The 13,466-nt window shown below is 50.7% G+C and overlaps 1 protein-coding gene across 1 annotated transcript in view; it reads left to right on the top strand.

The window, feature by feature from the left end:
* Positions 1-11,445, top strand: part of LOC139237917 (breast cancer anti-estrogen resistance protein 3 homolog) — a 44,764-nt gene extending 33,319 nt beyond the window's left edge. The window contains exon 10 of the mRNA XM_070867214.1: positions 10,133-11,445. Coding sequence (XP_070723315.1) covers positions 10,133-10,305 — 173 coding nt within the window. The 3' untranslated portion in view covers positions 10,306-11,445. The remainder of the gene's footprint in view (positions 1-10,132) is intronic.
* The last annotated feature ends 2,021 nt before the right edge of the window (positions 11,446-13,466 follow it).

Genomic DNA, 13,466 nt, shown 5'->3' with positions numbered 1-13,466 from the left:
TTTGTGGGACCTTACATGATACTCGAACTCCAATACAAAACTTGAACAGGAAAATTTACTGATTCAAAAAATCTTGCATATATTATTTTTAAAAAGTAGTATATTAATTTGTGGGCCAATTTGCTGCTGTGTTTCCTACATTACAACAGTGATTCCACTTTAAAAGTACTTCATTGGCTGTAAAGCACTTTGGGACATTGAGGGAGTGAAAGGCGCTATATAAATGTGAGTCTTTCTTTTATCAGCTTGATGGTGGAGGCAAGGTAGGAATTGGGAGACTCACCTTGGGCTCAGAAGAATGAGAGGTGCTCTCATGGAGACCGACAAGATTCTGAAGGGGAATTGATAGGGTAGATGCAGGGAGGATGTTTCCCCGGGCTGGAGGGTCTAGAACCAGGGGTCACAGTCTCAGGATAAGGGGTCGACCATTTAGGACTGAGATGAGGAGTAATTTCTTCACTCAGAGGGCTGGGGATCTGGAGTCTCTGAATTAGTGCACACTCGGAGTCTGAACTCCAAACCATCGTTGACACCTTCACTGAAGTGTACGAGAGTCTGGGCCTTACATTAAACATCAGTAAGACAAAGGTTCTCTACCAACCTGCCCCCGCCACACAGCACTGCTCCCCGATTACCAAGATCCATGATGAGGCCTTGGACAATGTGGACCACATTCCCATATCTTGGGAGCCTACTATCAGCAAGGACAGACATCGAGGACGAAGTCCAACACCGTCTCCAGTGCGCCAGTGCAGCCTTAGGAAGAGAGTGTTCGAAGACCAGGATCTCAAACCCGGCACCAAGCTCATGGTCTACAGAGCAGTTGTGATACCCGCCCTCCTATATGCCTTAGAGACGTGGACTATGTACAGCAGACACCTCAAATCGCTGGAGAAGTACCACCATCGCTGCCTCCGCAAGATCCTGCAAATTCATTGGCAGGATAGGCGCACCAACGTCAGTGTTCTCGCTCGGGCCAACATCCCCAGCATCGAGGCATTGACCACGCTCAATCAGCTCTGCTGGGCGGGCCGCATTGTCCACATGCCCGATACTAAACTCCCAAAACAAACGCTCTACTCGGAACTGCTACACTGCAGACGAGCCCCAGGATGGCAGAGAAAAGGCTTCAAGGACATCCTCAAAGCCTCCTTGAAAAAATGTAACATCCCCCACCCACTCATGAGAATCCCTGACCCAAGACTGCTCAAAGTGGAGGAGGAGTATCTGGAAAGGCATCAAACACCTCGAGTCTCGTCGCCGGGAGCACGCGGAAGCCAAGCACAAACAGCGGAAGGAGCACACAACAACCCAAGCCCCCCACCCACCCGTCCCTCCAACCACCGTCTGCCCCACCTGTGACAGAGACCCAGATCCTGCATTGGTCTCATCAGTCACCTTAGAACTCATTGGTGTGGAAGCAGGTCACCCTCGACTCTGGGGGACTGCCTAAGAAGATATTCAAGGCCAAGATCGATAGATTTCTGGAATCTAGGGGAATCAAGGGATGTGGGGATCGGGCAGGAAAGTGGAGTTGAGGTAAGAACAGCCATGATCTTATTGAATGGCAGAGCAGTCTCGAGGGGGCGAGTAGCCTACTCCTGCTCCTATTTCTTATGTCCTTATGCTTCTAATTACTAGAGCTGGGCCCTGCTCGGAGGTGCGTGTGATGCAGGCTCAGGCTGTGATGTCTCTACACTGACATCCTGCTACAAACAGAGGCACGATGTTCCCCCAGTGTAGTGCCACATTCACCAATCTGGCTTTAGATGATCTAGAAAATGGCCAAGTTGGGGAACACCGTTCAAATTACAGGCAAAATGTATTTTGCAGGGAACAGCACCAGCCCTTATACATAGCCTTCTTCAACTTTACAAAGGCCTTTGACACTGTTAACCGCGAGGGTCTATGGAGAGTCCTCCTCCGTTTCGGATGCCCCCAAAAGTACGTCACCATCCTCCGCCTGTTCTACGACGACATGCAGGCCGTGATCCTTGCCAATAGATCCATCACAGGCCCAATCCACGTCTGGACCGGGGTCAAGCAGGGCTGCGTCATCGCCCCAACCCTCTTCTCAATCTTCCTTGCTGCCATGCTCCATCTCACAGTCGACAAGCTCCCCGCTGGAGTGGAGCTAAACTACAGAACCAGTGGGAACCTGTTCAACCTTCGCCATTTGCAGGCCAGGTTCAAGACCACCCCAACGTCTGTTGTCAAGTACAGTAAGCGGACGACGCCTGCGTCTGCGTACATACAGAGGCTGAACTCCAGGACATAGTCAACGTATTTACTGAGGTGTACGAAAGCATGGGCCTTATGCTAAACATCCATAAGACAAAGGTCCTCCACCAGCCTGTCCTCGCCACACAGCACTGTCCCCCAGTCATCAAGATCCACGGCGCGGCCCTCGACAATGTGGACCACTTCCCCTATCTCGAGAGCCACCTATCAACAAGAGCAGACATTGACGACGAGATCCAACACCGCCTCCAGCGCAGCCTTCAGCCTTCTGAGGAAAAGAGTGTTTGAAGACCAGGCCCTCAAAACTGCCACCAAGCTCATGGTCTACAGGGCTGTAGTAATACCCGCCCTCCTGTATGGCTCAGAGACGTGGACCATGTACAGTAGACACCTCAAGTCGCTGGAGAAATATCACCAACGATGTCGCCGCAAGATCCTACAAATCCCCTGGGAGCACAGATGCACCAACATTAGCGTCCTCGACCAGGCCAACATCTCCAGCATTGAAGCACTGACCACACTTGATCAGCTCCATTGGGCGGGCCACATCGTTCGCATGCCCCAGACACGAGACTCCCAAAGCAAACGCTCTACTCAGAACTCCTTCACGGCAAACGAGCCAAAGGTGGGCAGCGGACACCCTCAAAGCCTTCCTGATAAAATGCAACATCCCCACCGACACCTGGGAGTCCCTGGCCAAAGACCGCCCTAAGTGGAGGAAGAGCATCCGGGAGGGCGCTGAGCACCTCGAGTCTCGTCGCCGAGAGCGTGCAGAAACCAAGCGCAGGCAGCGGAAGGAGCGTGCGGCAAACCTGTCCCACCCTCCCCTTCCCTCAATTACTATCTGTCCCACCTGTGACAGAGACTGTGGTTCTTATATTGGACTGTTCAGCCACCTAAGGACTCATGTTAAGAGTGGAAGCAAGTCTTCCTCGATTCCGAGGGACTGCCAATGATGATGATGTGGAATATATGATCCAGCGATACTTCACAGCCTCGAGATCTGTCTTACAACAACACCAACAACTTCTATTTGCACTGTGCCTTGGTCGAAAAACGTCCCAAGGTGCTTCACAGGAGCGATCAAACATAATATCACGTAAGGTGATATTAGGGCAGGTGACCAAAAGCTAGGTCAAAGAGGTAGGTTTTAAGGAGCGTCTTAAAGGTGGAAAGAGAGGTAGAGAGGCGGAGAGGTTTAGGGAGGGAGTTCCAGAACCTGGTGCCCAGGCAACAGAAGGCACGGCCACCGATGGTGGAGCGATTATAATCAGGGATGTTCAAGAGGCCAGAATTGGAAGAGGGTTGTAGGAGGTTACAGAGATTAAAGTTTCTTTGGTTATATAGATTTCACATTATTGAGAAAATATTTTAAAAGTAAAAAGAAATGGTTGACTGACTTAGCCGCCCATCGTAACACGAGACACGATGACACATCCTTGTTGGGAGCCAGGCATTACAATGCGTCCTCTGTCTGTCGCATTCTGTGACTCCCTTCAGCCTGCCTGCGAAGCCCATCTCACATAATCACTCCTAGCCACAAGGATACAGCGGAGAAAGTGGAAGTGTCACACTGGGTCAGTAGTTTGCGTTCCTGAGAGGCTGGGATCGTTCTGTAGGAGGAGCTGGGACTACATTCCAACTCTTCAGGCCTCCCTTCCACAGATGGCGAATGCTTGCTCCGCTTACAAACCGCCCCCCCCCCCCCCCGAAATCTGTGCGCTCCTCCAATTCCGCCCCCCCCCCCCGATTTTCATCAATCCATGGGTGCAAAGTGAAGTAACAAACGCAGATCTGTTTTCCCGCACACAGACACAGAGCCTCGATAATTGCACGTCGATTGGTTAGAAACCCAGGACTATTCAAAGAAAAATAACCCGGTGGTGCCAACCAGGTGCATCTGTTCTCCATTTTAAAATAAAGTCTTGCTGATGTTCTTATCCGAGCCTCCCCTCTTAGAGGTGTTGACTAATGGCTGAGGTACGAAGTGGGCCAGCCTCCTTCACCTCAGCCATTATTCACGCCAGAACCTCGTCAATGAGTGCCAGTCGGCTATTCGACTACAGTCGGCATCACACTTTAATACAAACCTGCCTTCGCCTGGTGTGCACACACACATGCGCTTCCAGTGGAAGCTGCCAGGTAGTGAGCAAGAGCCGGGAATGTTAGTTCCTTCCCCTCTCTCCTCTCCCTGCATCAGTTGCAGACCCTTCACCTTCCCTTGCGTGCCTGCTTTGTGGGACTCTCTTCCTAAACCCCTCCACCTTGTCGCCTCTCCCCTGCCCCTCACCCCGTCCCAACGCCCTCAAAACCTCTCCCATTGACTGTACCATTGGCCAAGTCCTCCGTGTTCTCTGTGAGGTCTACCTTAAAGGTATTATATAATCGCTTGCATTTATATAGCACCTTTAACATAGCAAACTGTCCCCAAGGCGCTTCACAGGAGCGTCACCCAACAAAATTTGGCACTGAGCCTCATCGGAGATATTAGCACAGGTGACCAAAAGCTTGGTCAAAGAGGCAGATTTTAAGGAGCGTCTTAAACATAGAAACATAGTGATACGTCCTTACTATACAGTATAAATGCACACGAGGCCCATACTTGAGAGAAGGTCACTCTGTGACCAGTTACATTTATTACCAAGACCTCAAGAGACTCAAGGTGGGTGGAGCTTCCCCTTTTGTACCGGAAAGTCCAGATTAGGAGTGTCTCCCACAAGTTCACCACCGAGTGGTCATTTTTCTCAAGTTGTACAACTTAGGTCAGCTTACACATGGGTGACAATGATAGTTCAATACATGACATCACCTCCCCCCCAAAGTCTTATTGGGATCACAGGTTAAGTCTCTCTGGTGGTGTACGCTCCCTTGTAGAGCGCCTGAGTTGGGGCTCTGGTTGTTGGGCGCTGGCCTGAGTGTCTGCTGTGTGCGGTGCCTCAGACCTGTCCGGACTGCCCACAGTGACTGGGCTCTCCTCCACTTGGTTCCGTTGTTCGGTCACCTGTGGTGGAGTAAACTCTACGTCGTGTTCTTCCTCTGCTTCTTCTATGGGGTTGCTGAACCTCCTTTTAGTTTGATCCATGTGTTTGTGGCAGATTTGTCCATTGTAAGTTTAACTACCAAAACCCTATTCCCCTCTTTGGCAATCACAGTGTCTGCAAGCCATTTGGGCCCTGCAGCGTAGTTGAGGACAAAAACAGGATCATTGACATCAATACATCGCGCCCTCGCATTCCTGTCATGGTAGTCACATTGTGACTGACGCCTGCTCTGAACAATTTCTTTCATAGTAGGGTGTACAAGGGATAACCTGGTTTTGAGCGTCCTTTTCATTAGCAGCTCAACAGATGGAACCCCTGTGAGCGAGTGTGGTCGGTATCTATTGGCCATTAGGAGGCGTGATAACGGCTTTGGAGGGAACCCTCTTGGATTCTGAGCATCCCCTGTTTGATTATCTGCACTGCTCATTCTGCCTGGCCGTTTGAGGCCGGCTTGAACGGTGCCGTTCTGACATAGTTGATTCCATTGCCTGCCATGCAGTCCTGGAATTCAGTGCTTGTGAAGCACGGGCCATTGTCGCTGACCAAGACATCCGGTAGACCATGGGCGGCGAACATTGCCCGTAGACGTTCTACCGTGGCAGAGGATGTGCTTGAATTTAAAATGGCACACTCAATCCATTTGGAGTAGGCATCTACTACATTCAAAAAAATATTTTCCATGAAAGAACTTGCGTAGTCCACATGGATGCGTGACCATGGCTTGGCGGGCCAGGACCAGGGGCTAATGGGTGCTTCCCTGGGCACATTGCCCAGCTGAGCACACGTGTTGCACCTGCGAACACAAAGTTCCAGGTCTTCATCTATCCCTGGCCACCAAACATCTGACCTGGCAATTGCCTTCATCATGACCGGGTGCTCATTGTGAAGTTCTCTGATAAACACTACTCAGTTTCTCCACAGTAGGCAATTGACCTGAATCGAGAGTTCATCTTGTGCCTATGAAACGGTTTAAATTCCTCAGGGCATGCCCCGTACGTGGCTGCCCAGTCCCCATTCAGGACACATTTCTTAACTAAAGACAGTAACGGGTCTTTATTTGTCCAGACTTTAATCTGACGGGCTGTCACAGGTGAGCCTTCACTTTCGAAAGCTTCAACAGCCATGACCATCTCAGCATCATGCTCAGTTGCCCCCTCAGTGGTGGCTAGTGGGAGCCTGCTGAGTGCATCGACACAGTTTTCAGTGCCCGGTCTGTGCCGAATTGTATAGTCATAGGCGGATAACGTAAGTGCCCACCTCTGTATGCGGGCCGATGCATTCGCATTTATGGCCTTGTTGTCGGCCAAAAGGGACGTTAGGGGTTTGTGATCTGTCTCCAGCTCAAATTTCCTGCCAAACAGGTACTGGTGAATTTTTTTTTACTGCATTTACACATGCTAGCGCTTCCTTTTCTACCATCCCGTAGCCCCTTTCTGCTTGGGCAGACTTCTGGAGGCATAAGCTACCGGCTGTAACTGACCTTTGGCATTCACATGCTGCAACACACACCCGACCCCATAGGTCGATGCATCGCACGATAAAACTAGTTTCTTGCACGGGTGATATAACGTTAACAGTTTGTTGGAGCATAACAAATTACGTGCTCTCTCAAAAGCTCTTTCCTGGCTGTCCCCTCAGACCCAATCGCGACCTTTGCGTAGGAACATGTGTAGCGACTCTAACAGCGTGCTCAATTTGTGAAGAAAGTTGCCAAAATAGTTCAGGAGCCCCAGGAACGAATGCAGCTCCGTCGTGTTACGGGGTCTGGGTGCTCTCTGGATCGTTTCCGTTTTGGACACAGTAGGTCTGATTCCGTCTGCTGCTACCCTCCTCCCCAGGAATTCTACCTCTGGAGCTAAGAAGACGCACTTCACCTTTTTCAGTCGCAGCCCTACCCGGCCCAGTCTGCGTAGCACCTCCTCCAGGTTGTGAAGGTGTTCTTCAGTATTGCGACCCGTGATGAGAATGTCGTCTTGAAAAACCACTGTCCTTGGAATCAACTTGAGGAGGCTTTCCATATTTTGCTGAAATATCGTGCCGGCCGAACGAATCCCGAACGGACATCTGTTATACTCAAACAACCCCTTGTGTGTCGTGATGGTGGTCAGCTTCTTCGACTCACTCGCCAGCTCCTGGGTCATGTAAGCTGAGGTCAGGTCCAATTTTGAAAAAAGTTTGCCACCGGATAGCGTCGCAAAGAGGTCCTCCGCTCTCGGTAGCGGGTACTGGTCTTGGAGTGACACCCGATTGATGGTGGCCTTGTAATCGCCACATATCCTGACCGACCCATCCGCCTTGAGCACCGGCACAATCGGGCTCGCCCAGTCACTGAATTCGACTGGCGAGATGATGCCTTCCCTCAGTAGGCGGTCCAATTTGCATTCTATTTTTTCCCGCATCACGTACAACACCGCTCTGGCCTTGTGGTGTACTGGCCTGGCGTCCTGGTTTATGTGAATCACTACCTTGGTCCCCATGAAAGTGCCGATGCCGGGTTGAAATAGTGAGTCAAATTTGTCCAGGACCTGTGAGCATGATACTCGCTCCACAGAAGAAGTTGCATTGACATCGCCCCATTTCCAGTTCATGACAGCAAGCCAATTCCCTCCCCAGCAGTGCGGGACTGTCCCCCGGGACAATCCAGAGTGGCAACCTGTTCTCCGAACCTTTGTGGGTCACAACTACCGTGGCGCTGTCTAGCACCGGAATGATTTCCTTTGTATATGTCCATAGCTCTGCGTCAATCAGCAATAATTTTGGCCTCCTGGCCTTGGACACCCACAACCTTTCGAACTGTTTGATACTCATCAGGGATTGGCTGGCCCCCGTGTCTAGCTCCATTAATACTGGGATGCCATTGAGGAGCACTTTCATCATTATCGGTGGTGTCCTGGTGTATGAACTGTATATGTGCTCCACATGAACTCACTGAACTTCAGCTTCCAGCGATTTCCCCCAGTATTCATTTGGCCTCGTAGGGCTTACATTGAGCCCGTCCTCCTCGTACATCAACCTGGCTGCTGGCTTCCTGCACATATGCGCCAAGTGACCGCTGACGTTGTAGTTTCTGCAGGTATATTGCTGATAACTGCAAGCTCTGGCTGGGTGTTTGCCTCCACACCTCCAGCATGAGCTGGAGGCCCCATTGTTGGAAACAAAAGGTCCATTACCAGTTGATCGTCTCTGACTGTCTCTGTAACTGTCGTTAAGCGCACCATTAACAGGTGTTGATGGCCCCATTACTGGCGATGGCATTGTCTCTGTTGAATTCCCCCTATGGGTTCGACTGCATGCTGAGGCATGTCCAATTGCCCTTGTCTGCCTCGAGAACTGTGTGCCGCTTTAACAATGTTGACTCCCTGGTCGTTTGCCACATTTGAGCCAAGATTTTTGCCATAAATCATTCTGGTCTCTTCCTCCCCTGAGATAATTGTCTGGGCTATCAGAGCCGCCACTTCCAAGGTCAAATCTTTGGTCTCAGTCAGTTTCCTGAAAACCCCAGCGTCCCCGATGCCCTCAATAAAAGTCTCGCAGCATCTCCGCTCTGGATGCATCTGGGAACTTACATAGGCTCGCCAGTCGCCGGAGGTCTGCCACGAAGTCTGGAACGCTTTTGCCCTTCTCGCCGCCGGTGTGTATAAAACCGGTGTCTCGCCATGTGCATGCTGCTCGCCGGTTTAAGGTGTTACCCGATCAACTTACTGAGCTCTTCGAACGTCTTGTCCGCCGGCTTCTCTGGCGCTAGAAGGTCCTTCATCAGGGAGTACATTCTGGATCCACAAACCGTCAGGAGATGAGCCCTGCGTTTGTCGGCCGAATCCTGTCCCAGCCATTCCTTAGTGACAAAACTTTGCTGTAGTCTCTCAATAAAGTCGTTCCAATCATCACCAACACAGTACCTCTCTTCTGTGCTGCTAGTGGCCATGCTCGCGTGGTTTAAATCCCAGTTTCTCGTCGCCAATGATACGTTCTTACTATACAGAATAAATGCACACGAGGCCCATACTTGAGAGAAGGTCACTCTGTGACCAAGGCCTCAAGATACTCAAAAGATGGGTGGAGCTTCCCCTTTTATACCGGAAAGTCTGGGTTAGGAGTGTCTCCCACAAGTTCTCCCCCTGTGGTCAATGTTCTCAAGGTGTACAGCTTAGGTCAGCTTATACATGGGTTACAATGATAGTTGAATACATGACACATAGAAACATAGAAAAAAGGTACAGCAGCAGGCCATTCAGCCCTTTGAGCCTGCACTGCCATTCAATATGATCATAGCTGATCATGCAACCCCAGTACCCCACCCCTGATTTCTCTCCATACCCCCTGATCCCTTCAGCTGTAAGGGCCACATCTAACTCCCTTTTGAATATGTCCAACGACCTGGACTCAACAACTTTCTGTGGCAGAGAATTCCACAGGTTCACCACTCTCTGGGTGAAAAAGTTTCTCCTCATCTCGGTCCTATATGGCTTACCCCTTATCTTTAGACTGTGACCCCTGGTTCTGGACTTCCTCAACATTGGTAACATGGGGAAAGGAGGAGAGAGAGGTAGAGAGGCGGAGAGGTTTAGGGAGGGAGTTCCAGAGCTTGGGGCCCAGGCAACTGAAAGCACGGCCACCGATGGTGGAGCGATTATAATCAGGGATGCACAAGAGGGCAGAATTGGGGGAGCGCAGACATCTCAGGGGGAGGGGGGCGGTAATTGTAAGGCCAAAGGAGGTTACAGAGAAGTGATTTAGTCCATTGGAATTCAGTGACTGGTTTGAGTATGCTTTTATTTGTTGTTTCACTCGTAGCAATAACATTTTAGTTAATATAGGTGAAGGGGTTAATGTTAATCTTACTCTTCCAGGTTTTCAAGCCAAAGAAGAGCTGCTGGAAGCCTTCAAGACCGAATTTGCTTTAAGATTGTTCTGGGGTGCCAACGTCGCTGAAGTTAGTCGAAAAGAGAGATACGAGAAATTCGATAAAATCCTGAGCGCTCTGTCGCGGAAACTGGAACCCCTGGGTCCGTCGGAGCAATAGATCAACATAGCGGACACTCATAAAGAGGCTAGGGGCCAGGAGAAAAGACCAAAGCAAATGATGAACTATTCGTAGACGCCATCATGCAAGAACAATATACAAATAATGAGTGTACGTTCACCCTCGCTGGGGCCATGTAGGAGATGGCCGTGCCTTCAGTGCATTCGTCTCCCTCTTTGGTGTACAAAAAGTAACTTTGTGACCATGAAAACCTTGCTTCTTCGGCAGCACCTCCCAAACCCACGTCCTCCACCGCCTAGAAGGACAAGGGCAGCAGGCGCATGGGAACACCACCACCTCCACGATCCCCTCCAAGTCACACACCATCCCGACTTGGAAATTTATCGTCGCTGGGTCAAAATCCTGGAACTCCCTCCCTAACAGCACTGTGGGAGCACCTTCACCACACGGACTGCAGCGGTTCAAGAAGGCGGCTCACCACCACCTTCTCGAGGGGCGATTAGGGATGGACAATAAATGCCGGCCTTGCCAGCGACGCCCACATCCCAAGAATTTTTTTTTAAAGTTCGCTTCGATCCCGTGCCCACTGTTCCCAGCGGAGAGATATTTGAGGCCATGATAACGTTCTGTCCCTTGGGGGGGAAAAAAATCCTCATGATAGATAATTTTACCAAAAAGTTAAGGACAAAACCAGGAATCTAGTTTAGTAGTGGTAGGATCATAGGAGTCCCAGCAGAGAAAGAGGACATTTGTAACTGCATGCAGCTCTTTTGAACAACAAACCATCCTAGATTGGCATAAAATGGGAATCTATGGCTCCCCTCCCCCCCGCCCCCCCAGTGACAGGGAATCTTTCACAAGGTGACCGTCACACTCCAAATCCACCAGCTCACAACGTCGAATGAGATGAAGCTCCCCTCCCTCCAGTCTTGTCGCGTGTTCTGCTTCACTTTGCACTTTCCATATTCTATTGATAATGTCATGTATGTAACCTTTATGTAACACCACTGCAATACTGTATATACGTAAGAAATGCACACCTTGACCACAGGGGGTGAACTTGTGGGAGGCACTCCTCACCTGGTCACCCAGGTATATAAAGGGAGGTCCCACGCAGGGTCATCACTTCTTGGTCCTGTGAATAAAGGTTCAGGTCATGGAGTGACCTTGTCCATAGAATGTGCCTCGTGTGGATTTGTGGTATTGTGTAACGAGAAACGGGAATCAACAACCCACGAGAATGGCCACCGGCAGCACAGATGAACGGTACTGTGTTGGTGAGGACTGGGACGATTTCATTGAGAGGCTCCAGCAGAGTTGTGTCACGAAGGACTGGCTGGGAGACGCAGCAGCCGACAAGCGAAGGGCTCATCTGCTGACCAGCTGTGGACCCAAGACTTACGCGCTCATGAAAGATCTGCTAGCACCCGAGAAGCTGGCGGACAAAACCTTTGACGAGCTCAGCACTCTAATCGGTAAGCACCTCAAACCGGCGAGCAGCGCACACATGGCCCGACACAGATTCTATCCCCACCAACGTCGGGAAGGACAGAGCATACCGGATTTCGTTGCGGACCTCCGGCGCTTGGCCAGCCTCTGTAAGTTCACAGACGCCTGCAGGGGGGAGATGCTAAGGGATTTCTTTATTGAGGGCATCGGTCATGCTGGGATTTTCAGAAAGCTAATTGAGACCAAGGACTTGACCTTGGAAGCGGCAGCTTTGATGGCTCAAATTTTTATGGCGGGGGAGGAGGAAACCAAGATAATATACGCACGCAATTCTGCCTCCATGGATCAGGGAGTCAATATCATAAACGCGACACAGAGCCCCGCAGGCAGGCAAGGTCAGTTTGTGACACCCCAGGCAGCAATAGACCCAAGAGTAAGTCTCCAACAGAGACAATGGCAGGCTGAACGGACATTTACGCCCCCCCAGTGGACAATGAGGCCCGGGATGGGGCCACTGACACCCACTAACAGGGTGCTCAAGAACAGTCAAAGGGACAATCAGCGAGGAATGCCTTGTAACAGCTCTTTTGTCCACAACAATAGGAATCTCAGTTCATGCTGGAGGTGTGGGGGCAGACATGCTTCCAGGACTTGCAGGTTTCAACAGTTCGTCTGCAGAAATTGTAACCTCAGTGGCCATTTAGCCAGAATGTGCAGAAAGCCTGTAACCAGGCTAATATACGAGGCGGATGAACCAGATGAGGGGTCTGCGAGGGGACGATGCTTGGGGCAAATCAATGGATGCTGAAGTTCAGCGGGTTCATGTGGCAAACATTCACAGCTCATATACCAAAACGCCACCTATGATGATGAAAGTCCTATTAAACGGCATCCCTGCATGCATGGAGCTGGACACGGGGGCCAGCCAGTCACTCATGAGTGTTCAACAATTCGAAAATGTGGCCATTCAAAGCCAGCAAAATTAGAACGCATTGAGACGCAATTACAGATGTACACCAAATAAATCATTCCAGTGCTAGGCAGTGCAATGTTGGCGGTCACACACAATGGATCAGTGAACCGGCTGCCGCTCTGGATTGTACCGGGCAATGGTCCCGCACTGTTGGGGAGGAGCTGGTTAGCTGAGATGAACTGGAAATGGGGGAGGTGCACAGCATGTCATCTGTGGAGCGAAGTTCATGCTTACAGGTCCTACAGCAATTTGTCACTATTTCATACCTGGCGTCGGGACATTCAAGGGTACCAAAGTAGTGATTCGCATCACCCCGGATGCCAGACCAGTGCACCACAAAGCCAAAGCTGTGCTGTATGTGATGTGGGAGAAAACTGAGAGTGAGTTGGACCGGTTGCTGAGAGAGGGCAGCATCTCACCTGTTGAATTCAGCGACTGGGCGAGCCCCATCGTTCCCATCCTAAAAGCGGATGGCTCAGTCAGGATCTGTGGCGACTACAAGGCCACTATCAGTCGGGTGTCGCTACAAGACCAATACCCGCTCCCGAGAGCGGAGGACCTTTTTGCCACGCTGGCAGGCGGCAAGCTGCTCACCAAGTTGGACCTCACTTCAGCCGACATGACCCAAGGACTGGCCCACTAATCTAAACTATTGACCACCATCACCACGCACAAGGGACTGTTTGTTTACAACAGGTGTCCATTTGGCATTCGATCAGCGGCCGCGATTTTTCAAAGAAACATGGAAAGCCTGCTCAAATCCATTCCTGGAACAATC

The sequence above is a fragment of the Pristiophorus japonicus genome, chromosome 24 (assembly GCF_044704955.1).
Source record: "Pristiophorus japonicus isolate sPriJap1 chromosome 24, sPriJap1.hap1, whole genome shotgun sequence".
NCBI lineage: Eukaryota > Metazoa > Chordata > Chondrichthyes > Pristiophoridae > Pristiophorus > Pristiophorus japonicus.
This window is presented reverse-complemented; position numbering and strand designations above follow the sequence as displayed.